Raw genomic sequence first — 27,949 nt, forward strand, 5'->3', positions numbered from 1 at the left:
CCGAGTCGAGGAGTCTGTTAGGGTTTTGTATACTAGAAATCACCTTTCGAGTGATTGGATACTGTAAAACTCTAATGGTTATTTTCCAATAAATGCAACAGATTATTTTTGTCATAATGTTGTTATGTCTTACATTTAATGGTTGTTTTGCATATTTAAATGTATGAGCAAACGTAACAAAGTCTAAGTCTTTGTTTTAGTAGACCGGTTGTGGGCGTCGTCCAATTTAAGGTAACACGGTCAGTTCTAAACAAAGAAAAATAAGAATTTCACAACCTAGATAGGCCTAGACTACCTATCGCGAAAGGTAGTAGTTTTTGTCTTCCATTATTCGAGTCCTAGTACGTTGGTGAGATTTGCCCACACAAATATCAGCGTATAGTCCGGGACACCAGTCAGAAGATCCGAGGTCTTGTATTGAAGATCTTCACGTGGAGACGGAGCAAGCCATCAACGATTCTTGATTGAATCAACGAGGTAAATTGGCTAATTCCGCAGTAAGCATGTTTTAGGGATTTTATGTGCTAAAGCATGTTTTAATTCAAGTTATGAGCATGATACATGTGATAATTACGTGAATAGATTTTGTCTAAATAATCTGCTAAATATATCAAATTCATGTGATCCGTTATGAACGCACGCTTCCGCTGCCAGCCCCTTCAGAGTCCTTTTTCCGCAGGACGAGATATGCCCTGGTAGTGCTCTCGGTTTGGCGTGTCGTCCCCAAAGATAAAACGGCTTCGTCTCTGAAGTAGCAGCACCGCTAGCAGTAGAGCTCCGGCGAACGGGAGTAAGATGGGGGCAGAGTTTCGACGGAAAGATTATGCAGAGAGGGAGAGAGGCACACGACACACGGCGCCCGGTGCATGGGGCACGGTGCGCGGCTCGCGGGCGGGCGGCGGCGGCGCACGCGTGTGCGCACGTGTGAGCTTTGTCACCCATCTTGTTCCACGATAATTATTACACATAATAATTCATCTTATTAAATACTTCATCAAAGAAGTTTATCATCCCCGATGTGGGATAATTAACACTTAGTTAATTAATCTCTTAGTTTTTTTTTTCTCATAGCTCATTTCTAGCTTTATTGTGACTAACTTTAATATATTATTTCTCACTCACCGGGAATCGGATTTGAGAAAATGAATATGCTACGGTCATCTACTCGGAACTTAGATCGACGTTATTGCATTTAATTTCACAAAATTAAATGTCTTGTAACATTTATTATTAGTCAAAGTCGTTTGACCAAGCACGATTCCAACAGAGTTACCTGTCACAATTTCCATATCTTCATCGTCTTTGTAGTCAATTCATATTTATTACTACTAGTTTGGATATCACGAGGATGATTTTTTTCCAAGTATAAATAAAATCAGTGCTAAAACAAAGATTTTATACCTCCTCGAGTGATGTTGTCGTCAAGAAAGTCAAGGCATAGATTTGCCCATTTCATAAGGAAACTGAATGGCCTCGACGAGAAGAACTCCAGCCACCTCCAGTTTCCGGAATCATCACCTTCCTCTTCTCCGCCTCTATACCCAAGATCGTAGTCATCACCAGGGAAGAAGAAATTACTATTCATATCGTTGTTATTGTTGTTGTCGTTGTCGTTGTTGTTAGATGGCAGCCCTTGCACCTCGTAGCGACACACGGGGCACGTGTTGTGCATTTGTAGCCAAGGAATAATGCAATCATCATGATAGAAATGCTTGCACGGAAGCTCCCTAACTCTCACCCCAACCTCAAAGTCCTCCTTGCAAACCGGGCAGCACCACTCGCTCACCTCCACCACCGGCAGCGCCTTCACCGCCGCCGCCCGGTCACTCCCGGCAATCACGGGCGGAGCGGGCTCAGTGGGATGGTGATCGGGCCTTATGAACTGAAGCAGTATCAAGGAGCGGCGCCTGCTGCTTTCGCCGTCTTCGATTTGGTGGTGGCGGCGGCGAGGCGGGTCGAGCATCCCGGCGAGGGTGTCCAGCACGCGCGCGGCTGGAGAGGGCTCGAGGCCGGACTCCAGGAGGGGGCCCGGCCTCGAGACGTCGAGCTCGTGGTGGATTTGGCCGAAGCAGCGCGGGTACATGACCTCGGCAGGGTTGGTGGTGGTGGTTCTGATGGAGCGTTGGCAGCGCCGGCACCAATAGTAGTGGTGGGTTCTTGCTCTTTGAACGCCGTTCACTACCGCGCTGGGTCGACGAGCCGTGGACATGATTGGTATGGTTGAACCTCGTTCTCTCTCTCAATATATATGTGTGTTGTGAAATGTGATGTTTGTGGAGATGAAGGAATGGCTTTGCATGAAAGATTTCTTCGGTTTCAGGGTTTTTGGTTACCTAGTTTTGTTTGCCTAATCTTCTCAATCACCTCTAATAAAAGAAAAGGATGATTGAGAGTCAAGATAGCTCTATGTATCGTCACCGCAAGTTTAAGCTATTGCATGCATGTGATTACTCCCTCCGTCCCACTTAATATTGATCATTTGAGAATTGGCACGAGATCTTATATTGTATTGTTTTATGAGTTAATAAAAAGAGAGTAAAGTAAGAGAGATAAAAAAGTAGAAATAGAGTTGTTTCTATTTTAGAAAATATTTCATTTTTAATGGGACAACCAAAAAAAAGAAAACGTTTCATTTTTAATGGGACATAAGAGTATTTTATATGAGTCGACTTAAAAATGTGTAAACTTTAAAAAGTTTTATTTATATGGAGTAAGAAACTTTTTTAGTGGTAGACATACAAGATGGAGTATATTGAGAGAGGATTCATTGTTTTTATATACCGATTCATTCAATAAGCGCTAAACACACTTTTTAAAATTTTTTTACTTGTATAAATTATCTCGATCCCTTGTGCATTAGTAATAGTGATATTTTCAGCTATTTTTTTTCCTCCGCATTTTCACAACTTCAAATTTATTTCGATTGCGAATAACCGTTAACAAAATAATAGACTCATCAGTGAAGTTGAATATGAAGTCATCAATCGTAATCTAAAAATATCTTTTACTAATTGTTAATGAAAATTTGTAGACATCGTTCATTTATCATAACTATAAACTGATTAGGATGTGATTGTGATTTGTGAATAAGATATTGCTAAGTGTTATTCAAAGATGAAAGTTTTAAATTTTAAGCGTGAATGAGAATTTTCATGTTTTTTTCAGGAACAACGGTGGATTTATTAAAAATAAAATTTCACAACTGCATATATTTTTTAGTACTCCAGTAGTATTTATGAGTAAAAGTTTTTAAGCTATCCTTTTATTGAATTAGAGTTTTTAGCTCGGTTACTATTCACGACTCGTAATACTCTTAATTACATTGTGGGTGAGTATTTTTATATTAAGTATCTTGGTTATGAAAGAGGGTTATCATTCACATTCGAGATAAGGGGCGGACGCATAAATCATCACTTGTAAGAGCTATTTTATTATAAAAATTTATTTAAACTATATTCATGTATAATTTAGCTCATGGATAAGGGCTTTTATATAAATATTTACATAAAATTGGTATAAATTAAAAAAATTACAAAGGAAAAATATAAAAAAAATTATGTTTATTAATGGCTTAAGAGCATCCACAACCTTGCTCTTGCCAGTGGCACGGTTGTGGGCCCGGCCCCACTTTTTCTGCCTGCTCTCTGGCAAGAGCACAACACCCACAGCTGTGCTCTTCCGCAAGGACGAGCACAATTAATTTAAAATTCAATTAAACAAAAACATTTCAATAATACTAAAATTCATTAAAAAAACTAAATAATATTACAAATGACAAATAAAATAAAAACGACATAATTAAAATCCTAAAAATTAAAAATTATATAATTAAAATACTAAAAATTTAAAAAACCACTAAGCGTTGCCGAATTTCGCCCACATGTGTTTGATTAGGTCTTCTTGTAGTTGATTGTGGATTCGGGTATCGCGCATTGTGTGCCTTGTCTCGATTCTCTGGCCAACCGTCGTATGCTCGCCTCGGCGTGGGGGAGACCTCGCTGTTGAGCTTCCGGCTTCGTCCTCGTCGTAGAAGCTAGCCGCCCTCGGCCCTTCGTCGGCTATAATCATGTTGTGTAAGATAATACACGTGAACATGATGTCGGCGATATTATTCACGTACCATAGCCGAGCCGGGGACTTAACAATGTTGAATCGGGCTTGAAGGACCCCGAAAGCTCTTTCGACGTCTTTCCGTGCGAACTCTTGACGCTGCGCAAAAAGAACCCGTCTCGGGTCGTGCGGGTTGTTGAACGTCTTCACGAAAGTCGACCACCGTGGGTAGATACCATCGGCGAGATAGTAACCCATGTGGTATCTATTTCCGTTGATGGTGAAGTCGATCGCCGGTGCTACACCATTCATCACATCATTGAAGAGTGGTGAAGAATATAGCACATTCATAGGCGGTAGTCGGCGACCGCCTCAAGGATAAGCGTTGGGCCGCCGCCTTTGTGACCGCTCAAGTGTTGCCCCCTCCAAGCAGTCGGGCAATTCTTCCACCTCCAATGCATGCAGTCAATGCTGCCAAGCATTCCGGGAAAGCCATGGACTGATTCGTGAAGACGAAGCAACCGTTGGCAATCATCGGTGGTGGGTGCCCGAAGGAATTCATCCCCGAAAGCTGAACGAACGCCCTCGCAAAAATTCTTTAGACAAAGGATTCCAGTGGACTCACCGATATGCAAATACTCGTCGAAGATGTCGGCCTTTTGCCCAGTAACGAGTTGTCGGATGGCACACGTACACTTATGCAACGGCGTGATACTTTGCCGGCCGGATGCATCTGAACCTGTTTGGAAGAATTCAACACGTGCGGACAATGTGTTGACAATTCGCATGAACAAGCGCTTTGACATGCGAAAACGGCGCCTGAAGTAATCTGCCGGAAACCGCGGCTGGTCGGCAAAGTAGTCGGCAACGAGCCTTTCGTGGGCTCCCTCCCGGTCACGATGGATGTAGCGGCGATTTGATCTGGTTCGTTGAGGAGGAGGAGCGGGGGTATTCGCCGCGACGTATGCTTCGTAAGCAGCACGATGTTGTTCGTAGTATTCTTGTTCTTCGCGCTCCGCTTCCGCCATAATATGGGTGAAATCCATTTGAGGTTTTGAGTGAGGGATGAATGTGTTGATAGTTTGTATGAGAATTATGAATGAGAGATGAATGAGAGATGATTTGATGTGATAAATGGATGATGAATGTGTGTATTTATAGATGATTTTGGGGGAAAAAAATAAAAAAAATTCAAAAAAATTCAGAAAAAACGGGAAAAAGGCCATATTTTTGGGATTTGGAATTTTTTTTTATTGTTTATCATTTTATATAATTAAAAATTGAATTTTAAAATAAAAAAAATAATTCAAAGGCAACGGCTATGCCGTTGCCCAATCGTAAGCCGCCACGTCGCCTGCTCGCTGGCACGGCGCGAGCGCAACGGCGGCGGTATGCGTCCTCGCCGCTGGCACGGACGGACGCGGGGCCGCCGTCCACCGTTGTGGATGCTCTAAGCCCCTAGTCATTTGGATATGCATCCGCCCATGAGTCGAAATTGTTCTTGATTATGTATGTGTTTTTAGGCTATTATTTAATTCAAAATTAAAATAGATTTTGAGATATTAATTCACAGCCAGAAATGATTTTTAATTACGAGTTAAAATGTTTAGGTTATTATTAGAATTCTTTTAATTCACAACTAAAATTTCTTTTAAATTTTGAATGACCCTTAATTTTTTCACCATTTCACAACTATATATTTTGAACAACTACTTTAGTTGAGAATGACCCTTGCTTCATCATTTACTTACATCTAATAAAATGTTTAATGACCCTTATTTAATTTTTTAATCAACATTCACGTGGAATTAAATAAATGATAAATTAATCCGGATTCAAGGTCGAGTCGATTCATCTCCGAGTTTGAGTGAGTTTGTCGCAGAGTCGGCACGTTTTTGATAAAAACCTTAACTTCACCCTCACCCCTAATCTACTTCTCTCTCTGAGGGAGGAATTAGTTCAAGGGGAATCAAGAATTATCATCCATTTCTCCACGACAAAGTTGAGCCCTAATCTTCAAATCCAGTATCCCGCTCAAACCAGTTCGGATCACAAAACAAAGCGAAAGATGTCTCATTCAGTGTTCCAAACAGCGCAGATTATGCCTCTCGCGCCAACGACCAAATCCTTGACGTCCACCTTGCAGCCAATTGCAACCATTTCCCTGCGTCCAGCATCGCTGCCGTTTCCCGGCAGGCGGCGGAGGCATTATTTTACAGTTAGGGCTTCATCTTCTGCGTTGGTTGACGGTGACGCTAATGCGCACCTTGAGCGATGCTTTCAGGCGTCGCCGGATGCTCCCTCTTCGACTCCTTCCAGCTCCGTGGAGTTTGGCCCCACTATGAAGGGGGGACAGTACGGGGCGTTTGGAGCAGTTACCTTGGAGAAATCGAAGCTGGATATGACGAAGAAGGAAACTAAGTCTAGTGCTCAGGTGATTTCGAATTTCACAAGTTATGCACAATTATATATAGCAAGAAATTAGTTAAGAGGTTATGGATTTATGCGGGAATATTTTTAAGGGAGTATTTGAGTTCTTCTCGGAGCTCTTTTACTGGATAGCGAAGAGTACCTGTGGCCAATTATGTGTGTTTTGTTCTATAGTGTCCTTTTTTTTTCTGGAGCAACTGAGTAATCCATCAGCTTTCAGTGTTTCTGCTTTTTTTTTATCGTGGAACTTGAGCGATGAGCATTTGAGAATAATATTTGGGGTTCTCGTGGTGAGGCTATGCTCATCTTCTGCTGCTTCATCTTTGTTGACTGAATTCAATTTCTCCATTCTGTACTGCAATCTTTGGTCTATCTTGACCATGGCGCAGTTGGATTCATGGATTTGTGCTTCATAGCTCTAATGTATCAGGTTTCTGGTTTAGTGCTGCTGATATTAATTTGAGCCTACTTGGTTAACGATTGAAGGAACTTCTTCGTTGCTGAACAAAATTGCATGCCATCTCAGTCTTCATTACATTGTCCCCTTAAACCTGCTTTCATGGATTCAAATGTACTCTTGATCATAAGCTTCTTTTCTTTATAATGGCAGATTGAAACTGGGGGTGGAGGTGGCAATCAGGGGAAGGGTCTTAGTCATGGCGGTGGTGATGGAGGTGATGATGGTGGCGATGATGATGATTACTTTGACGATTTTGATGAGGGTGATGAGGGAGACGAGGGTGGACCGTTTAGGAGAAGGATCATTCTGGAGGAGGTAATGAACAAATCTGTCCACAGAAACAAAAGTGGATGCAATTTTGTCTAAAGACTAATCTATTTAATTTTTGTCTACCACCTTTTTTGCTAACACTTATCTGCAGTTGTTTGATAGGAAATTTGTTGATGCTGTATTAAATGAGTGGCAAAAGACAATTATGGATTTGCCAGCTGGGTTCCGTCAAGCCTATGAAATGGTAATGCTAGGCCCCTTTTATCACCCTCTTTTTTGAGAACTAGTATCTGATGTCTGCTTGTATACAGGGTATGGTTAGTTCTGCTCAATTAGTAAAGTTTCTTGCAATTAATGCCAGGCCAACCACAGCAAGGTTCATCTCACGGTCTATTCCCCAAGGACTGTCTAGAGCATTTATTGGCAGGTTGGTTGTAGGCGTTTGTTTTTGCGAAATAAATTGAAGATAAAAATATCTCGACAGCTCTGTTCTTAAAATTGCACTCTTGATAGCATCATGAAATATGAAATATGTGATTTATGTCGGGCATCGGCTTTTCCCTTGTACCCCGAACTTATGAGTCTTGACTGCTATGTAGCTACAGTCTGGAAATAGTTTCTCTATCTTAGACACTGGAAATTCAGAGCAAGGCGTAGCTTTCTTATACTCCTTGATTTGCTGTTTTCATTCCTTTTTCGTCTTGTATGATTTCAAGAGTAGTAGAGTGGGGAATTTAGGCCTTCTATTGTAACAATAGGATCGTAAGTTTGTATCTCTTAGTAGCAGCTTAATGTTATGTTCTTATGTCTGCTTGAATGATTCGGGCTTGTATTTGGCTGGAGCTATTTCTTGATCTTTGTTTGCATTGTTGCTTTTGGTTTGTTAGGAGCTCAATTATTGGTATGTGGAACTTGTGAAGTATCAAGGGAAAATGTGGTTTCAAGGACTTTTTATGAATTCTTCTCTGTTGGCTGGTCTCTTAGAGATCTCTAAATGTTTACATGAGGATGTCAGCTATCTCATTAATTGGGCATTATATTCTATATAGTAACAATACATTTTTATGCTGGACACTTGGGGTTTTTACTACATAGCAGCAGTTCGTGAATAACTTTCCTCGTATCATAAATTGGATTTGGAACTAGTATTTTTTTATATATTTATTTGACCTTCATCTGACAGGATGATTGCCGATCCAGCATTTATGCTCAGGCTACTTCTTGACCAGGCAAGTACAATTGGCTGTTCTGTTTTGTGGGAGATCCAGAATCGAAAAGAGAGGTACACTTAGAAGTAGCAATAACAGAGAAGGAAACTCACTGTATTATTATGTGCGTCTGGACTTAGTGAACAGGACTTAGTGTACTCTTAAAATTTCCACGTGTCAGGATAAAGCAGGAATGGGATCTTGCCCTCATCAATGTGCTCACTGTGACAGCTTGCAATGCAATTGTTGTTTGGTCTCTTGCCCCCAGTCGTTCGTATGGAACCACCTTCCAAACTGATTTGCAGAATACTCTGCAAAAGCTCCCAAATAATATTTTTGAAGCTAGCTATAAATATAGAGACTTTGACATCCAAAAGAGACTTCTATCATTCCTTTACAAAGCTGCAGAGTTAAGTATGGTAGGATTTACGGCCGGAGCTGCACAGGGGGCTCTATCAAATTTTGCAGCCAGGAAAAAGGAGGGAAGGTATAAATAGTCACAATGATAATGTCCTCGTTAACCTATACTTATTCTGGTAATTTTCCTAGCTTCTTGACACTCAGCATTTTTTCTGGGATGACTTTTATTAGGTTATCAGTGAGCGTTCCATCTGTTAGCACCAATGCACTTGGTTACGGAGCTTTCCTTGGTCTCTATGCCAATCTGCGGTATCAACTCTTATGTGGTTTTGAGAGAGCTACGACCAGTTACTTCGATGTTATTGGAGTAGCTCTGTTCTTCAGCACTGCTTTGAGGTTTGTCTTTTGATTTTTGAATAATCTCACTCTATAATATTATAAACTGATAGTATATTTGTTCTTATGAGCTTAATTGGTTGAAAGCATGGTTTGACTTGAGCAGAACTGTAGTAGTATTTGAAGGTCTCTCTCTCTCGGCCTGTTGGACTGCATATGGGCATTGAGCTCATTGAAAGAAAATAAATTTTATCCCTTATTTAGCTCTTTCCTGATCATGTCTTGAATCTTGATGTAAATGTGGAGTCTCTAGAACTAGCATAAAAGGGTTAAGGCTAACAATTTACAAGTTACACTTCTGTGAAAAGTTCTCTTGCATTTTGTAAATTTGGATTTTGAAAGAGGAAATAAAATGTGAATGCAAATCCATGCAGGGTCCTGAATGTTCAAGTGGGAGAAACGTCTAGGTTGGCTTGGCTTGGTGTTGAAGCTGATCCATTGGTTCAATCGGAGGATCTACTGAAAGCTTACAACAGACCTTCAGAAGGCGTAAACCAGTCTTCTTCAAAATGGTTCATATCCAAAAATGCTATTGTCTCTGGGCTCGGGCTTCTTGGGATCAGACAAGGACAAACCGACTCTAAAGTGGAGGGTGATGCACCTGCGCCCAAGGCTAGAAGGAAGAGAATTGTCAAAAGGAAGGTGGCAACAAGTTGAACCGTGTTTTTTAACGCGGGCTTTGATTTCCTACCTACCATATATACGAGAATGCTCAGTGCGCGTGGCTAACGAGCTAGTACGTTGTTGTGTTACTGTTGAGCCGGGCCAGACAAGCATTGAACAATTTTGATGGTTCTTGGGAAGGCTTTAGCGCCATTTTTTATCGATTTTTTCCTAATTTTTAGCCTCTTAACGATTTTAGCATGATCATTGTGACTTGCAGACTCAACTTTTGTAAGAAAGTTTATGTAAGCTCATTATGTTGAATGAGGTACAACACATATCTTGTTCACTTGTACTATCCTGCAAAATTCTGAAGTACGATTGTAATTTTGATACCTCTCCCTTTTTTGTTTCCTCGATGTATACTGCTAGGAACATTTGCTTATTTATTGCGGGAAAAACAAAATCGACGTTGTATAGTTAGTTAAGCATAAAGTCACAAAATGCTACTACTAATGTTTGTGCTGTGTTAAAAAATTTAATACAGTACTAGTGTTTTATGCCTCAATTTTAGTGTGTTTAACTTTCGTTTCTACCAAATATCATCGATGAAAAATGATCCACCTCGTCGTACATCGAAGTAGAGTTTTTTCCATGAATAATATTTTGTATACCACCTTTTAGTATAATTCATAAAAAGTATTTAAGCATTAACATATTTCGAAAAGTGTCCCAGATTTAAAGAAAAAATGCAAATTTTGTATGACAGGACATTTTATGAAATATTTTGAAGGTTGAAAACATGTTGAGATATGAAAGTTATGGACAGTTTTTTGAAATATAAAAACAAACATTATTACCTAAACAAAATTATAAAATTACACCAGATGAGCTTAAGTAGAATTTTAGGGGTGGAAAATAATCCGGAGATATATTTGATGCAAAACTAATTGTATTTGATAGCATATAAATAAAAATTTCTATAATTTGAATGAAATATTAAGGGTAGAAATATAATGTTAAATATATTTGATTCAATACTTATATTTGAGAATTTACATAAATATTTTTAGTTTAATTGTTAATAAAATGGCAAACGGCAAAAAAAAATCACGAAGTTTGATCATATTTTGATCTATCCCGCAACTTTTGAAACTTGTGGAATAAACCAGAATTTGACTAAACTTTATGGGTCCGGAGTTTATACAAAACTTATAGCAGAGGTATTCTCACATTGATTTGTGAATAGTTAACACTTAACATAAACAAGACTTATCCTCATTTCTTCGTTTTTGAGGGTCTCCCACAATATCTGAATTTGGATTATAGGCGCAAATTACTTTTTTTTTGTTAATGAAACCATTTACCGAGTATCAATTGGATTTCATTGAAGTTTATTTTAAAATAATAGTATAAAAATATTTGATTAAAGTATTTAATTGTTAGCTATCCATGTAACCATTTTTAAAATGTGAATTTGGTGTGGGCTGAGTCTGAGCCAGAGAAAATTCTAGGGGCTTACACGTGTCTTTATTCCACCAACTTTATTTTTATGTAAATCGATTCCCAAAAAAAAACAGTACTCCGTTACAGGAATTCCGAAGGTGGTTCGTGAAGCCGGCAAAGTCGAAGTTGGGCGGGACGATCTTCGCAGCGGTGCTCTGAAATGGACTGCTCCATCTGCTTTCACGATGGCAGCATCACCGACTTGATTAACAGTCGCACTCTCCACACTCATAATGTTTGTCTCTCTTTCAATCCTTCCTTTTATTATTTGATTTCGCCGACTATTCTCCCTCGACACTCGAATTATGTGAGATTCACCGATTCCTATCAATGTGCTTTGATTTTGTTGTTGATCATGTTTCTGCTACGATTTTCGAAACAATTGATTTCATTCTACAGTTTTAAGTGATGTTTGTATTTTGCTTGGCCTAGTCTCTGTACTGTAACATCAACCGCCTCTTAATACATGAAGAGGTTTTACCCTATCAGACTGCTGGAAAATTGAACTTTCTAAAACTTTCTATTGGAGATGTCCGCAATTTTAGGGTAGCTGGATATCAGCAATTCTAGGGGATTTTAACTGTTACATATCGTGTTTGTTTTTAATCTTCTCAAGGGTGTAATTGTGATTGGGTTGTACGGGGGAAATATATGACTACCGCAATGAACTTTCTACATACGTCTTCTTACTTTCTCAGCTTTCAATCTCCAGGATTTTAACCATGCTGTGCAGATGCACTCCTCACTCGTGCGGAGGCTCTCACTGGAAAGAGAACTAGAGGTAACACTATCTATTTGGGAGATTTCACTCCTCTTGTTAACTTATTTTTTCTTAAGATTATTTTACCATGTTGTTAATGTTTGTGGTTCTAACAACTGAACTGGAAAAAGGAAAAAACACTGGTTTTGTAAACCTCAAGTACATTGCTAAAGTTTCTAGTTTGAATAGTTTTTTCTTGGTCCTCGTGTCATCAAGTGATGATGGCTTACTATCTAAGCTAATCTTGAAATGAATGAGGGTGCACCTTACATTTTGGGATGTGTCAGTTGTTTTGAAAGGGCTGCAGCAATTGAACAGATTAAGCTATTTAAGTCCAATATTATCATTACCGGCTTCCCATGATGCATGCCTTTAGTGAGTGGGTCTAAAACAGTTTATCTAGTTGTCATGGAGCATCAGTCCTGAACATGATGTGAATTCCAAGATTTTTTCAGCACTCTTCCTCAGAGTTGATACATAATAGAGAATTCCAAGAAAATGTGTTATGACCTTTAGAGGCTCACTTACTAATCCCATACAAGTTAGGAGAAAGGTGAATGTGAGATTGCCTTCTATGAATAGCATTATTTTCAGTCAACTTTGCTGACACCAATAAACAGGAGAAGTAATTGAATCTTTTTGGTAAGGCGTGTTTTTCAAATTTATTGATGTACGGGGTTCTAAATTATCTTGACTCTTGAGAGAAAAAATATCTATTGAATGAACGTAAGAAAAAAAAGGACCTGATGATGTCCTATAAATTATCAAAAGGACTTTCTAAGTTTACAATAGAGGTGGAAACTTGAATAAGGAAATTAACAGATGCTACATAATTGAGATTAGCAATTGAAATGTAAAACCCCAATCTCTAATTTTGTTGTTGACAAAAACTCAAGTTCTTGTGTCGTGATGACAACATTGCTCCTTAACTTTTCCCATAATATTCAACACCTTTAAAAATCTTTTCTTTTTACACAGTCAAACTTTCTGACGTACTGCATGTTGAATGACTTGATCCTCCAAGTAGCCAATGGAGTGATGGTGATCTTGTTGTGGCTATCAAAATATATATACTTAGTTTGCTAACATATTTGAAGTTTATATGGCCATATTTCCAGTACCTTAGTATCGATATGGTTAAGTGAAGTGTCAAACAAAACACACAGCAATTCTCAGTTTGTAAGTCTTCTCATTCCATTTTTATTATTTGGCAGGGGCACCGTGGCTGTGTGAATACTATAGCTTGGAATTCAGAAGGCTCTATGCTAATTTCAGGATCTGATGATACTCAAGTATGATTAAGCTTATTGCACACCGATTTTAACCTAATACCTGCACCCTTTCATGCATGCAAGGTTCTTACAATGGTTGATAAATGTAGTGTCTAGAATCTGAAGTTGGTGAAAGAGGAACTGAATCACTGATTGACCTGAAGTAATTATGAAATAGAAAAAAGAGGTACTATAATGGAACTGTAGAAAACTCAGTTAAATGAAAAGTCCAGTAGGTCGAATAGTCAACTATCCTTGTGATAATGACAAGATAAACAGTTGGTCTTCCAATTTTCAATGGCTTTAGACAGTCTTATTCTAAGACTAAGAGCTATTGGTGGCATGCACAATAGTCTAGATTAATCAGTTTGATTGGTGCCTTAAGCTTGAGTTTATTTAATGGTGATGGCAATCTAGGTCTTCTTCATCAGCTTAATGTCACAGAAAGACTTTAATTGATGGAATTGAAGTTTCTGATTCTTAATGGACAGTACAGAAAAAAAGAATTAAAATTAACTAGATGGTTGCTCTAGCTGATATTTGTCTATATCAAACATCATTTTTTTTGGTCCTTCTGGAAAAAAATAAAAGAGAGTTCGAGATTCAGGAATTTCTAGCATAGGATGAGCAGTCTCTTAATTTTTCACCATTTTATGTGCACGCAAATCATAGATCTGACTACGGCAGGGATCCATGGTATCCCTTCCTATGATATAACTTGGCCGCCTTTGAAATTGTTGTCTAGTGCACCTAAAGAACCATTTATGTATGAGCATGGCAGGTGCTTTTAGCCTTAATGTATCTCACTGCAGCACCTTGTTTCCCAGTACTGCTTCCATTCATTGGAAGTCTGCTAGAAAGGCTAAAATGTAGTATCATGTGAAGGCTTTCAGTTGGACCACTGATGAGTTTTTTTGGTCTATTGTATCTATGTAACCATATATATATATGTCAGGTATCTTTCTGTGATCCTTATGAGAACTTTGACAAAATTACTTCAAATTTAATGCTTCCACACCTAGATTGCTTGAATGTAGTGCACCGTGTCAAGAGTTTAAAGTGAGCCTGCCTCTTTTGTCAACTAGTTTAAACTAGTCAACACTAACAACAGTTTAGTAAGGCTCCTCCAATGATCAACATCATCCTGATTGTGGTCGACAATGATTAGCAATTGAAAACTAGTAATGTAATCATGTAACATAATTAACTTTTTAGTCTCTGTGGATTTGGACTCGTTGTCAACACTTTTTGCCTGTCAGGAAAAACCTGTAGCTGCCACCCAAGGTGCACTTTTGTCAACTATGCTTATGTGAAACCATGTAGACGAGGCAAGCTACACTTGGACTTAATTTAAGAGAGGGCGCTTCCTTTGGGAAGCACCATCAAACCTGAGTCTAACTACATCAATTTGTTGCAAGACACCTTTTCATTCTAATTCTTCTTTCTTCTTTCGTCCCTGTGAAGTTTGTCCCTTTTGTGAATTTACTCAACATTCACATGGTATGCCAGCTATCGAATATGACGGATGTCTTATTTTCTGCAGGTTAACATCTGGTCCTATTCAAGTCGAAAACTTATGGACTCAATTGAGACTGGCCATTCTGCCAATATTTTCTGTACAAAATTTGTCCCTGAAACTTCAGATGAACTTGTGGTTTCTGGGGCAGCAGACGCTGAGGTAATTTTATCATGGCAGACTGCATATTTATGTATGACATTGCACCTGAATTGAGTGATCCCGTTTCACGTAGTCAGAGTGATGTTTCGCCTATTTAATTTGTCCCGTTTAAGAAGAAACGGACTGGAGGGGAGTAGTATCTGTCCATCAGCAGTTTTCCGGTGTCACACTAGGAGGGTTAAAAAATTAGCTGTAATCTTCTCATTCTCTATCTTAAAGTAATTATTTAGCTATTGTGTAGCTGTTGATGCTAATCTATGTGTCTATTACAGGTGGAACCTGGAAATCCTAATCTGGTGTGGAGTGCCAGTGAAGATGGAACATTTCGGCAGCACGATTTTCGTGAGGGTTCTTCTTGTCCTCCAGCTGGGTCCTCTCATCAAGAATGTCGTAATGTTCTTGTTAGTTCTATCTCCTCCATATTGCTCTTCCCTCCCATGTCTCTTCTGTTTCCTACACTGCTTTGCATGCTCCTTTTTTCTTGGAGTGCCAACTGTAATTGCAGTGGGTTTGGGATATATTTGAATTGCTGTTCTTCTGTACTAAAGATTATTGCCTATGTGCTACTCAATTGCAGCTCGATTTGCGTTGTGGAGCTAAGAGGTCACTAGCAGATCCTCCAAAGCAGCCTCTTTCTTTGAAGTCTTGTGATATCAGTTCTACTAGGCCCCATTTAGTCCTTGTCGGCGGCAGGTATTCAATAGTTAATTCAGCTGTATCTGTACATGTGGTTTATCTTCTAACCACTGTTTTTAATCACTGTAGTGATGCATTTGCACGTGTATATGATAGAAGAATGCTGCCGCCACTATCATCTAGTCAGAATAAGTTGCCACCACCTCCATGCGTGGACTACTTTTGCCCAATGCATCTATCCGACCTGGTTAGTCCATGACTTAACCCTAAGTCAACACTCTGCTCAGACTTCCTTTAACAGACTTGTTTTTTCTACTCCTTTTGTTCCAATTATGTTGCTTTTTATTAGCTATTGATATTTTATTAGCTTCTTGTAAATTGCTATGTGAAGTACTTTTTGATGTCATGTGTTTGAGAAAGCTGGATATTTTAGGAAAAGACTGAAATCTAGACCGAGTTTTTTTTCTTGTTGGACAACATAAGTAACTTCGGAATAATCAGCTCATCTTATGGTCTTTTTTTGCACAAATACTTTTCACAATTTTCCTTCAAATTAGTAGGATGGAAGTGTTTTCTTCTTTCCAAATCCATGGTTTCTAGGCTGGACGTTCACAAATGAATTTCTAACAGGTCTCATGATTCCTTTGGATGTTAAATGTTGAGCCATGGAAACAAAGGTGCTATCATAACTTTTGAAAACTCTCATTCTTGTCCCACATTCACTTCATGATCCTGTCTCATCTATACAAACTTGGATAATCTTCCCTTTTTAAGGCCTTTTAAGGGGGTGAGTGACCCATTTGTACGTGGTATCAGAGCAAATCCAAGTTATTGTGGATTTTCTTTTGTCTGCTCGTGTGGAAGTTTGATGTGCATTCCCACACGTATAGGGGTGTGTTGAAAACACTCGTTCTTGTCCCACATCGACTAGATGATGATCATGTCTCATCTATATATACTTGGATAACCCTCCCCCTTATAAGGCCTTTTAAGGGGGTGAATTACCCATTTCTACAATAACCATCTTGCAATTATTTGTCGGGATATTGGTGGAAAAAGCCCATGAACCTTGGGCAAATTTGGTATTTCCCATAATCTAAAGTTGGTCTTAAAAATTCACTAACTTAATGGGTTATGGGAATTTCCCAACCGACATGACTCATCTGATTCCGGCGAAATTGAATCTGATGTGGCACGTCGGATTATCTATGCTAGACATCCAGAAGACCGGTTTTCCCATAATCTGGTATTTTCGGTGAAATTTGGTATTTTCCATAATCTTTAAAGTCGGTCTTAAAAATAACTAACTTAATGGTTGTGCGAATTTCCCAACCCAACTTGACTCAACTGTTTCCGACAAAATTGAATCTGATGTGGCACATCGGATTATCTATGTGGATACACTGGACATCCAGCAGCAGACCAAATGGTATTGCTTTTATTTTGAAATTTTTTATTTCTCCAACCCTTCAACACATCTCTCCATCTCTGCAACTCTTCTCAACCACACACAGTTGGCCACCAGCTTGCATCGGCTTCTGTTGCTGACTAACAACCTGCGTCATCCACCACCACCACCAGCCTGCAGATCATGTAGTCACGAAGATTCATCTTTCCCAAATCACATCATCATCTTTAACCCAATCTTGATGAAGCTTCTTCTTCCCCATCTCCAAAAATCAATGGCGACCACCATCTCGAACCAGATTCCAGTCGAACCAGATTCAATGTAAGTTTCCACTGGCAAGTTCTAGCTTGAATCAGATCTAATCATCTAAGGACACTTACATTTCTCTCCCCAAATCTTATCCACTGCCAACCTTTCCAAACTATCTTCTCTCCCAAATCAATGGCGTAATCATTTCTTCTTCGTCTCACCCAAATCAAATCCCTCAAATCAACAGCCACTGACACCTCCTCCAACCGGCTTCCCGTCGCCGCAAGGTTACCATTGGTGCTGGGTGTTTTCCGTCGTTGAGTTCCAGTTGAACCAGTCCTCCGCCGTCGAATCGAAAATTATGGTAGATACTCTTCGTTCTCCTTGTGCTACTTCGTCAATGACCAAGCCCCCATTGCTCTTTCCCATTCACAAGAAAACCAGCCTGACTCTCCTTCATGAATAAGATGAAATTATGTTTATTTTGAATTTTTTATTTTCTAAAATATAATTTTGATTTATTTAAATAGTGGTAATTAATATTTGCCTTTAAATTAAACCATGTATGATTCTTACTTGAGCTTTATATGACACGTCTGATGCCAAATAGATCCACATGGGATTAAATAAGCCACATCAATTTTAAACATGGCCGGAATATTCGTTGTTGGAAATTCACACATTGTAAAGTTAGTGATTTTTACGAACAAGTTTAAAGGTTGTGGGAAATACTAGACTGTGCCCAAAGTTTATGATTTTTCCAACCAATATCCTTATTTGTCTGTTGACAACTTCTCCAGAATGTTTCACTAAATAGAGGATGATGAAGTTCAGTTATAGATTTTTGTAATGCGATATTGTCTTACCAGAGTGTTTTTGGATTATGCATTTATTTATGCCTCTTTCTCATGTTACAATTTATAAGTCCATAAATTTCTCAACGGCTATATATGCTGGCATGCTCATTAACTGCTTTAACTTGTTCACTTCCATTGTATAGTACTAGTATTTTAAAATATTGGATTGGTTTGGAGCGGAAGCAATCTGTGACTTTAGCCCATTTCTATCAACTATAAGCATATTGCATATATTTGGCCAGACTCACTTGGCTAACTTGTAATTGTATTTTCTATTGGGTTCCAAACAAGAATTATGATTTACTGATGTAATTTTTTATTTTTATTGGTAATTTTATTTCCAGGGACATTCCAGCTTGCATCCTACTCATGTTGCTTTCAGTCCTAACGGGGAGGAGCTTCTTGTTAATTATGGTGGGGAGCATGTATACCTCATGGACGTTAATAATGGTATGTGGTAGATCTTGATTTTTTTAATTTTCTAGTGCTTCTGTGACTATACTTTTCTTTGTATCCTCACCCACGAAGCTTTATGCTTCTTATGCATGGAGCAGGAAACTGGTTTGCATAAATTAGTCCAATGCATGTTTTTATTGATTTGTTTGTTTGGGACCAAGTTACTTATGTTCCAAGAACAACATATATGGCGGGTTTTTTTCTTTTTTTTTTCTAGACTACAAATAACATTCCTCGAGTGTACTTGACTTTTTTTTTATTCCGGCTTTGGGAGAGACGCATGACCCTCATGCGTCTCCTTTTAATGAAACGCATGACGGAGATGCGTCTTTTATAGAGACGCATGACGGAGATGCATGAGGGACACGCGTCTCTCAATTTTTCAAATTTTTTTAAAGACGCATGACACACATGCGTCTCTCCAAAAAACATAAAGTCACTCCGTAGTTCAGTGGTAAGAATTATGTGTTGTAGCCGTGGATACCTGGGTTCGAATCCCAGCGGCCACACTATAATTTTTTATACGGGCTATCTGTTGGAGAATGGTAAGAGTTTTCATATCTTTACTGTAAAATGTGTGTTTGCTGTAAGGATTTTTGGTGCGTGGTGTGTTGATTTTAGTGATTAGAAATATCTTATCCACAAAAACGAATGGCTGTGTAGTCTCGTAAACGATCAACTTAAAATTATTTCAGACGCCATTTTTTTGCCTATTTCCAGGAAAAGGAGATACTCCTGTTAATTTAGGGGTGGAAAAGGATATTTTTGTGTTGTATAGTAGAGTAGTATATTGTTTATTTGGATAGGTAAATATGCAATGTAAAAGTGTTTAGTTAATTTTCTTGTCATTAAGTTGGATGAACTACCTTACTTCTCGTAGATGTTTGATGGACTGTAAAATTTCCATATTCATGTGAAATAATTTTTTTCTAATTTTAAAACAAATGCATAAAATCAGTTTTCTCATCCCAATTGTCCAAATTTCACAGTTTTCATTCTCCGAATATGTTATGGCCTAGACACTAGCCATATACTGAAATTGTGGTATAAGTTATGAAAAGAAGCCAAGAAAGTAAAGCTATCTACTCAAGACAGTAAAATCACATGATAAAACATTGTGTTCTAACATTATAAAAGTTGGAGAATTATATAAAAAATTGAATCATATGCTGCTCTAGTTTGTACAAGAGTGTGCATTAATAAAAAAATTATAGTGTGGCCTCTGGGATTCGAACCCAGGTATCCACGGCTACAACACATAATTCTTACCACTGAACTACAGAGTGACGTTATGTTTTTTGGAGAGACGCATGTGTGTCATGCGTCTTTAAAAAAATTTGAAAAATTGAGAGACGCATGTCCCTCATGCGTCTCTATAAAAGACGCATCTCCATCATGCCTTTCATTAAAAGGAGACGCATGAGGGTCATGCGTCTCTCCCAAAGCCGGAATAAAAAAAGTCCAGTACACTCGATGAATGTTATTTGTAGTCTAGAATAAAAAAAGAAAAAATCCCATATATGGCTGTCTATGAAGAGTTGATGTTTCCTTGTGAAAAGTCATTTACATCACAAAGAAGTAATGCTTCTTTGTGCTTTAACAACATATATGGCTGTCTATGAAGTGTTGATGTTTAGTGTTCAACTTTCTACTTTCTAAAAACATTTGGGAGAGTCAGTTGGACCTATAACTCTACAAAAATATGCAGATCAGTCACTCAAGCCTGTCAAAGATCTGTTTTGATATACAATGAGCATGCCTTTCCCACAATGGTAAATGAGCATCATAATTATCTACATACTAACACACCATAAATAAGTCCATGGAAAATTTTAGGTGTTAACTGAATGAAAGAGGACCAATTTGTGAGAAGAATATGAATTATTCATTCTAAGGATGTTATGCAATTACGAAAAGCATGTACTTCATACTCATTCAAGAAGACATTCCGCAAATGAATATAATCCTGTCCAGTATATGGAGTTAAATCCTTGTAAATGATGATGCAGATCATGGTAAATAATTATTGAGAGGTTATGATTCCTCTTGTATATTCTATGTGTGGTCTTCGGTTTGGGGGTTTTTGATAATTCCATTGAAAAACCAGCTGATGGGTACTATAGATTAAGGAAGACCTGAAAATTTCCAAGGGGTAATACTTACGCGAGAGTGGTCTATACAAAGAAGAAAAAACTTAGGTCTAAGGAAAAACACGGTCTAACTGTGCTCTCTTTCTCATGCATAGTGCATTGTATTATGGGTGTATCATTTCTTGGAAGTATACCTTCACTTGTGGTGTACTTCACCCATGATAGCTTCCCCAAGAGCAAGGTTCCTTGGTGCTGCCCAACTCCATTTGGTATAAGTTCATTTTTGGTGATTTAACACTTAGGTGATTATGGCACGAAATGCAGTCAAATGTAGTAATGATTTTTTAGTGAACTAGCAAAGGTGTATCAAGATAGCAATTTTGCAGATTCAGGACTCTGTGATTTCAAAGGGATTAACCAGGTTCATACACTTAAATGGAAAATCACCAGGCCACACTTTTCGAGACCATTAATTAGAATATCAACTATATTTTCAACTCATAAGAAAGAAATGACTTCAGGAAGATCTATGAGATCTTGTAATACAAGGCAAGAGCTTGATAATTTTTCATTTTCTTATCCATTGCATCCGTGGGACTTTACTTGGTGAACAGATTTACTAGTATAGTGTAGACCAACTATTAGAGATCATAACTCCTTGGACTCATCAATTCCTCATTGGTTTTCTCGAGGGGCGGTACACATGAGACCAGCCCTGATAAGCTCCACAATTAGTCTATATTAATTATTTGTTCATAATTTCTTAACGTGCGATTGTTAAAAAAATCTGGGGTTGGGGAGGGGGTCATCTCCACAAGCTCTAGCGTTCTCAACTTCATCCAAAACTAGATGCTTGCATCACCAAAATTATTTCATGTTGGATAATAATGTTCTCTTGTGCAGTTTTGGGGAATACAGTGAGATATACCTCAAGAGATGTCTCAAAGCTAACCAGCCTGAGTCCCAAACTTGACAAAGCAGAAGTGAAATCATCGTTTTCAGGTGTATCCCTAAATGGTTTCCCTGTGAGAAACAAAGCTGCAGGAGTATGCATCCTTCTCTCTGAATGTCTGTATACGAGCTCAGAGTTTCATTTTCTTATAACTGATTGAATATTACTTTTCCTTCAAGCTTGATAAGTGCAGGAAACTAATTCGTTTTGCTGAAAAATCATTGAAAGGAGAAACAGATCGTTATTATGGAATTGAGGCTTGTAATGAAGTGTTGGATGGTCGTGGTTATGAGATTGACCCAACATTGGTGCATGAGTGTTTGTGCATACGTGCCTCCTTGTTACTCAAGGTCTTATAACAACTATGAGTCCCTGGGACATGACCCATCTTCATTTCTCAATGTTCTTTCTTCTGTTAATTGATTCTATTCAGTATCTTACAGAGGCGGTGGAAAAATGATTCTCACATGGCTATCAGAGACTGTCACAGAGCTCTCAAACTAAATCCTTCTTCAACTGGGGCACTCATTTGCATGGCTGAAGCACTGTCCATGGTAACTTAATGATATATGTATTCTATAAATTTACCATTTTGTGGTAAATCCAATAATTCTAGAAGGGTATTTAACAAGCAGTTTTTCTCTCTAATATTGAATAAGATCCGACCATATATAATCTTGCTTCCTTTGGCATAACAAGATAAATGGTGATAACCAGATTTAATTCTGTCCATGAAAATAAATCTGCTGATGTGTCAATTATAGTTGAAGATGTACTGATGTAGTATGGTTACTTCTATTTGAGCACAGTTTGCATTTCTCAATTCTAAGTCAATTGTTGCTGGCTTGGGTTCTTACTGCAGCTGGAAAAACATAAGGAAGCATTGGAGTTTGCTTTTGCAGCTCAATCTTTAGCTCCATCTGATTTTGAAATTATGGAGAGGGTGGAGCATATAAAGAAGAGTTCGGCTGCAGGTTCATAATGCTTGTAGTGCCTTGTCAAAGTCTTCACTATTTATCTTAGAGTTGTCTCAGTGAGCTTTTTGCATTGTTAGTATGCTTTATCTTCTATTGTTACTGATATGGATTCTAAAGAAATTAGATACTATTAAACTGCTGTACTCAAATGTCAGTGTGCTACACTGGGTAAAATGTATGTCGGATTCTGGAATATTCCTCTTGAGTCAGTTCAAACAGCTCGTAGCATGTCTAACTTAACCTATTGGGCTGTTGGAGCTGTTTGTCAGCAGTAATCAAGTGGATATAAAAATCAATCTTCTCCTTGTCACCCCTTCCTGTGTATTAGCCAGCCTTTTCTGTTCCTGACTGCAAAATACTCCCTCCGTTCCCCAAAAATTGACAAAGTTGTATATGGCACAGGTTTTAATGATCAATTGGTAAAGTAAGAGAGAGATAGGAAAAAGTAAGAGAGAGAGGGGAAAAAGGTAGTGGAAGTAGTGTTAGTAGATTGTGGGGTCCACGTTATTAGTAGTTCAAAACTTTCCTTATTTAAACTTTGTCTAATTTTGGGGGACGACCCAAAATGGAAAAACTAGTCTATTTTTAGGGGACGGAGGGAGTATAATTTATGTTCTTTATATACTGGAAACAGCTGGACTCCTTTCATGAACAGCTACCTTGGGACATAAGATGATGCCTGCACTCTTCCAAGAAGCCTTGGAGTCATAGTTATTTTCCTACTCAGAGTGATTAGGTGTTCCAGTTATATAATGTCAATGTTTAGTTTCTTTTACTATTCTCATTGTTTGATTGGCATGCTATAATAATGTTTCGGTTTTTACATTACAAGTTACCATTTTCCAGTCAATGGAAAGTGAAGTATGTATGCCATATTTTGTGTATCTTCTAGTAGTAATATATATCACTACTCTTAAATAATTACTATCATGCATCTGACTTATAGCTGAAGCTGACAAAACAAGCATGGAAAGTGACAAAAGATCAAGGGCAAATTATCGAGCTAAAAGAGTACTTTCTCTAAGTGACATAATCTACCATACAGAAGGAGAAAATGATACTCCAAGTGGACCTGAAAGAGAAGACTCTGATTACGATGATGTGCTTGAACTGGATTTCGAAACATTAATAGCTGCCGAAGGAGGGCATGATGTTGAGTCCGATGTTCTCCCAGGAAACTTAAATTTGAGAATTCACAGGAGAGGCGATTTGAATTTGAACGCAGAGAGGGTGACTGGGTCTTTTGGATCACCTGTATCTTCATGTGAAAACGAGAAAGTGCCAAAACGGGTTTGCTTCTGTTTTTCCCTCTGGAAATTTCCTGATTTGATGATCACATAAGCTGTACTATTATTTATCCTTGAATCTCTCAATCAAGAATATCTTAAAGTTAACTGCTGGATGAAAGAGTGTTGTCAACAGTCCTTACATTTTTCCGTTTTTCACTACCATAATACCTACATAACATGTTATTTTGTACACCATCTTTGAGCTAAATTGTATTGTTCATGTTCCAGTCTGAGATGGCGATAGATATGAGGCAGAGATATGTTGGCCATTGTAATACAGGCACTGACATAAAGCAAGCCAGTTTTATTGGCCAAAGAGGTATGTTCAAAACCTGACATGCGACTTTCTGGATCATGCTTAAGCAAGGGTAATAAGGATCAAAAGGAGCAGGAACTATATATTTTTTAAAATTTGATGCTCGATAAACTAAGAAGAAACTATCATGAAATTAGAGAACCACACGAACACACTTCTATTCGATGTAGTTATCCCAGTCTCCCTCTCCTAGTTAAAAGACATCTCTGATTGTTATGATTTATTAACTTATATTTGATGTGTTTTTATATTTTTGCTTTGTTTTATAGTATAATTTTCATGTGTGTTTATGATTTATCATTTATGCCTCAGTTTTACACCTCGAGAGGCTATGCGAAGATGCCTCAAAACATATTTTAAAACATTGCATGTTATGAAAGAGACATATATAAGAAATATGCAAAGGAAGGGATACTTCTCTCAGCTTATTGCAATCTAAAGATTCAATGCTGAAACGAGGTCAAAATCTGTATGAACCATAAGTTATTAAATGAGGCCCTCTTCAGCTTATTTCAATTAGCACAATTGCATATTTTTGGTTGAAGTTTTATGAACATCATAATTTATTATGTTTTGATCTCAATAATAATATATCATCATGTTTTCCTTGTATCCAGGTGAATATATTGCTAGTGGAAGTGATGATGGTAGATGGTTTATTTGGGAAAAGAAAACTGGGCGATTATTGAAGATGCTGCATGGAGATAATGCCAGTAAGAACCACCTCACAAGCAAAAATTGGAAAAGATTATCAAAAGATATTTATACTCTAGAAATTGTTTTAGTCATGGTTATTTTGGAGCCTGACAAACCATCTGAGCTCAAACTGGTGGCTGTTTAACTGGGTTTGTTGGGAGTTGTGCTTTAAATTCTTACTGTGGTCGGAACTTCATCAGATGTCCAAACTACAACTATATTGGATTTGTATTATCTATTCTTACTGTTCGGTTCCTGTTGTTGCTGTAGCTCGAATATGTTGGATTTCTATCACCGATTACATGTTTGCTACCTGATACATGGTGTTCATTGTCATCCTGTTTCACTGCTTGAAGTATCTAAATCTTTTCACTTTGTGCAGTTGTCAACTGTATACAATGCCATCCATATGATTGTGTTATTGCAACTAGTGGAATCGATAGCACGATAAAGGTACGAAGGGTTTCTTATATATATTTTGTTGGATTTGCTAAGATAAAAGTACTGTTTGAAACTCTGGTGGATGCAGATCTGGACTCCAACATCTCCTGTCCCCTCCAGTGTTGCTGGGGATGAAGGACCAGAGCCTTCAAATGTGTTAGAAGCTATGGAAGAGAATCAGCGCAGATTATATTGCACCCGTGAAGCTATTTTGTATGTATTCTGAATCTTTGACCTCACAAGTGTTGCTTATTGTGCTTATAGTGTCAGACTGTAGATATTGCGATATCGATGGGTCGGTGGCTGCTTCTGCTTTTGGTTCCCATGTTCCAGACTTCCACTCTCTCTCTTTTTTTATTCCGATCATTATGCTATTGCTCAAAATATTTGGGACATAAAGTTCTACGTGTATTTGTATTGTCCACGCCACATTCAAATTCTTCTTTGTCTATTAGTTCTGTTTTGTGGCAAGCTAAGCTTACACTATTTTTTACATTTATTTTAAGAATTGCTAGATCTTGTTTGACTGGATCTTGAGTTTTTATTGTGCCATTCAAAATCATTTCAGGCCCTTTGAAATTCTGGAGCGTTTCCGAATGCATGAGTTTGCAGAAGGAAGTTTTCATCCTTTTGAGTGCACACAGAGTTGATAAGTCCTAACCACTATGTGTGGCCACAGGTAACGTATCTTGGTTTGTACATTCACTATATATATATATATATATATATATATATATATAGGGTCCCCTTATTCCCACAACACCTTCTTAGTGTAGAACTAGAGACTAAATATTAGCCAATAGATTTTAATTTAGTGGCTGAGATTAGAGATCCTACAACTTAAATTCGTAATTCATCCTGTGAATTAAGTTGTTTAGCCAAAGGGCATCTTAGTCATTTCTTAATGTGGTCAAACATGGTAAAAATGAAGGAGGCGTTAATCATGGTATTATGAATTAGGGTAAAATTCTCTCCCACTAAACTTTCCGCTCGACGTATGAGCTTTAGCCCCACTCTCTTCTCCGCCGTTTCACTACACCATTTCTCAACCCTAGCCCTCTGCCTTCCCTCAACCCTATTCTTCTACTGATTCTCACCATGGTAGACACGAGGCGGAGCAAACTAAACGGTATTCATTGCCCTCAAAAATAGTTACAGTTTGCGAAATCCATTCGAACTAATCTCGTTGATTTTGGTTGTAGATGAGCGGTCATTGCGTTCCAAAACTTCATCCAGTCCGGGTGAGTTTAGTTTTTTCCTTAATTTAGTTCAGATTCTTTGTTTTGCAAATCGCGTTCAAGAACTTCTAATTGGTTCATTGTATTTGGTAATTTTGTTCAGATTCTGATTATCGTGTGAGTGTAGATATGTTTATGTAGTTAGAATTCGGTCTCTGGTGAAGTGTAGATATGTTTTTTCGCGTAGAAACTATGAGTTGGTAAATATGTTTCATCCTAAGTTTGTAATGTGAATTGATTCCTGCATAACATGAAGGGATTCCGAGATAGTATGAATTATTTTTTCTGTTTGATGAGTTCGTAATGTGAATTGATTGTTGTATAACATGAAGGGATTTCTGGACAATATGGATTAATTTATCCGTTTGATTAGTGTTGTCAATAGGATTTCTCCAAAAAATTTAACAGGTCTGGAAATTTGGTTCGAATTTTTACATTTTTGGAAATTTAAAATTAGAATATGAAGTTATTAAATAATAAGATGAAGTAATAAAAAGTATAAGATGAAATTATTGTTACGTTATGAAGTTATTTTTTGGAAGGTTTAAATTAGAATATGAAGTTATTATATTATTTTTTGGGGAGGTTCAAATTTTGAATATTTGATTAATATGTGTATTTTCAATTGTTTTAAATCAGAAGTGTGATGCCAAGAAGCCTGTTGCGAAGAGGAATGTCAAGGCCAAGCGCACAGCCGCATATGAAGGGAAAAAACGGATTCATTGTTGGCGAATATCAAAACAAGAAGATTAATTCAAGCACACACTATCCATTTTCATTGTATATTAACTCAGTCGAATAAGATTTTTTATATGTATTTGAAATCTTATTCGGTTCACACTGATTATCAATTTGGTTCTACTAAACTTCAATTGGTTTGAATTGTTTATGTATTATGGTGAATCAAATTGCTAGTATTGTGGAACTAATTCTCATTTCGGGATTTCTTAATGATCTTCAATATATGATTTTGAATTGTTTCGATGGTTCAAATCTGATTCATTTTAACTGTATAAGGTGAATTGATTATAATATAAGATTAAATGATTTTCTAATAAGATGAAGTTATTTATTTTGGATTGTTGAAATTTGTTTCATTTTAACTAAATGTTTCTATTTCTCAAGTGAAGTTATTTCATTATAAGATGAAATAATGTGATTATAAGATGAAGTGATTGCATACCTTAATTTCTAATTTTGATTCATTTTTAGTGTATTTTGTGGTGAGTTGATTTTCAAGATTTGAGTTTCGATTTGTTTGAAGGTTCATTTTAACTATATACCGTGAATTAAGTACATTATAAGATGAAGTCATTTCGTAAAAAGAAGAAGAAATTATATCATAAGATGAA

At 37.7% G+C, this 27,949-nt stretch overlaps 3 protein-coding genes across 8 annotated transcripts; 2 read left to right on the forward strand and 1 right to left on the reverse strand.

Annotated features, from left to right (window-relative positions):
* Positions 1 to 1,282: 1,282 nt before the first annotated feature.
* LOC121803456 (E3 ubiquitin-protein ligase ATL42-like) lies at positions 1,283 to 2,209 on the reverse strand. The gene has a single exon (XM_042203119.1). It carries the CDS (start codon positions 2,207 to 2,209, stop codon positions 1,382 to 1,384), a length of 828 nt encoding a protein of 275 aa, XP_042059053.1. The 3' UTR covers positions 1,283 to 1,381.
* A 3,692-nt stretch (positions 2,210 to 5,901) lies between these two features.
* On the forward strand, positions 5,902 to 10,172 carry LOC121802354 (protein RETICULATA-RELATED 1, chloroplastic-like). Its single transcript, XM_042202019.1, has 8 exons — positions 5,902 to 6,484; positions 7,091 to 7,255; positions 7,362 to 7,454; positions 7,522 to 7,637; positions 8,394 to 8,492; positions 8,600 to 8,905; positions 9,010 to 9,174; positions 9,549 to 10,172. The coding sequence occupies exons 1-8, from the start codon at positions 6,119 to 6,121 to the stop codon at positions 9,829 to 9,831; spliced, it is 1,593 nt and encodes a 530-aa protein (XP_042057953.1). The 5' UTR covers positions 5,902 to 6,118; the 3' UTR covers positions 9,832 to 10,172.
* A 1,172-nt stretch (positions 10,173 to 11,344) lies between these two features.
* LOC121805729 (protein ALTERED SEED GERMINATION 2-like) lies at positions 11,345 to 27,526 on the forward strand. 6 transcript variants are annotated; one of them, XM_042205697.1, is made up of 20 exons: positions 11,345 to 11,518; positions 11,996 to 12,064; positions 13,258 to 13,335; positions 14,858 to 14,992; positions 15,265 to 15,393; positions 15,570 to 15,685; positions 15,758 to 15,875; positions 18,487 to 18,592; positions 21,592 to 21,734; positions 21,820 to 21,990; positions 22,084 to 22,194; positions 22,503 to 22,614; positions 23,564 to 23,907; positions 24,135 to 24,225; positions 24,840 to 24,935; positions 25,301 to 25,371; positions 25,448 to 25,572; positions 25,928 to 26,038; positions 26,562 to 26,600; positions 27,237 to 27,526. In XM_042205697.1, the coding sequence occupies exons 1-18, from the start codon at positions 11,444 to 11,446 to the stop codon at positions 26,007 to 26,009; spliced, it is 2,172 nt and encodes a 723-aa protein (XP_042061631.1). In that variant the 5' UTR covers positions 11,345 to 11,443; the 3' UTR covers positions 26,010 to 26,038; positions 26,562 to 26,600; positions 27,237 to 27,526. The 6 variants fall into 6 exon arrangements, with proteins under 6 accessions (XP_042061631.1, XP_042061632.1, XP_042061633.1 ...); XM_042205698.1 differs by having other exon boundaries at positions 27,240 to 27,526; XM_042205699.1 differs by lacking the exon at positions 11,345 to 11,518 and adding an exon at positions 15,070 to 15,184 and having other exon boundaries at positions 11,997 to 12,064.
* Positions 27,527 to 27,949: the final 423 nt, after the last annotated feature.

Source organism: Salvia splendens, chromosome 5, assembly GCF_004379255.2.
Source record: "Salvia splendens isolate huo1 chromosome 5, SspV2, whole genome shotgun sequence".
In the NCBI taxonomy this organism is placed as follows: domain Eukaryota; kingdom Viridiplantae; phylum Streptophyta; class Magnoliopsida; order Lamiales; family Lamiaceae; genus Salvia; species Salvia splendens.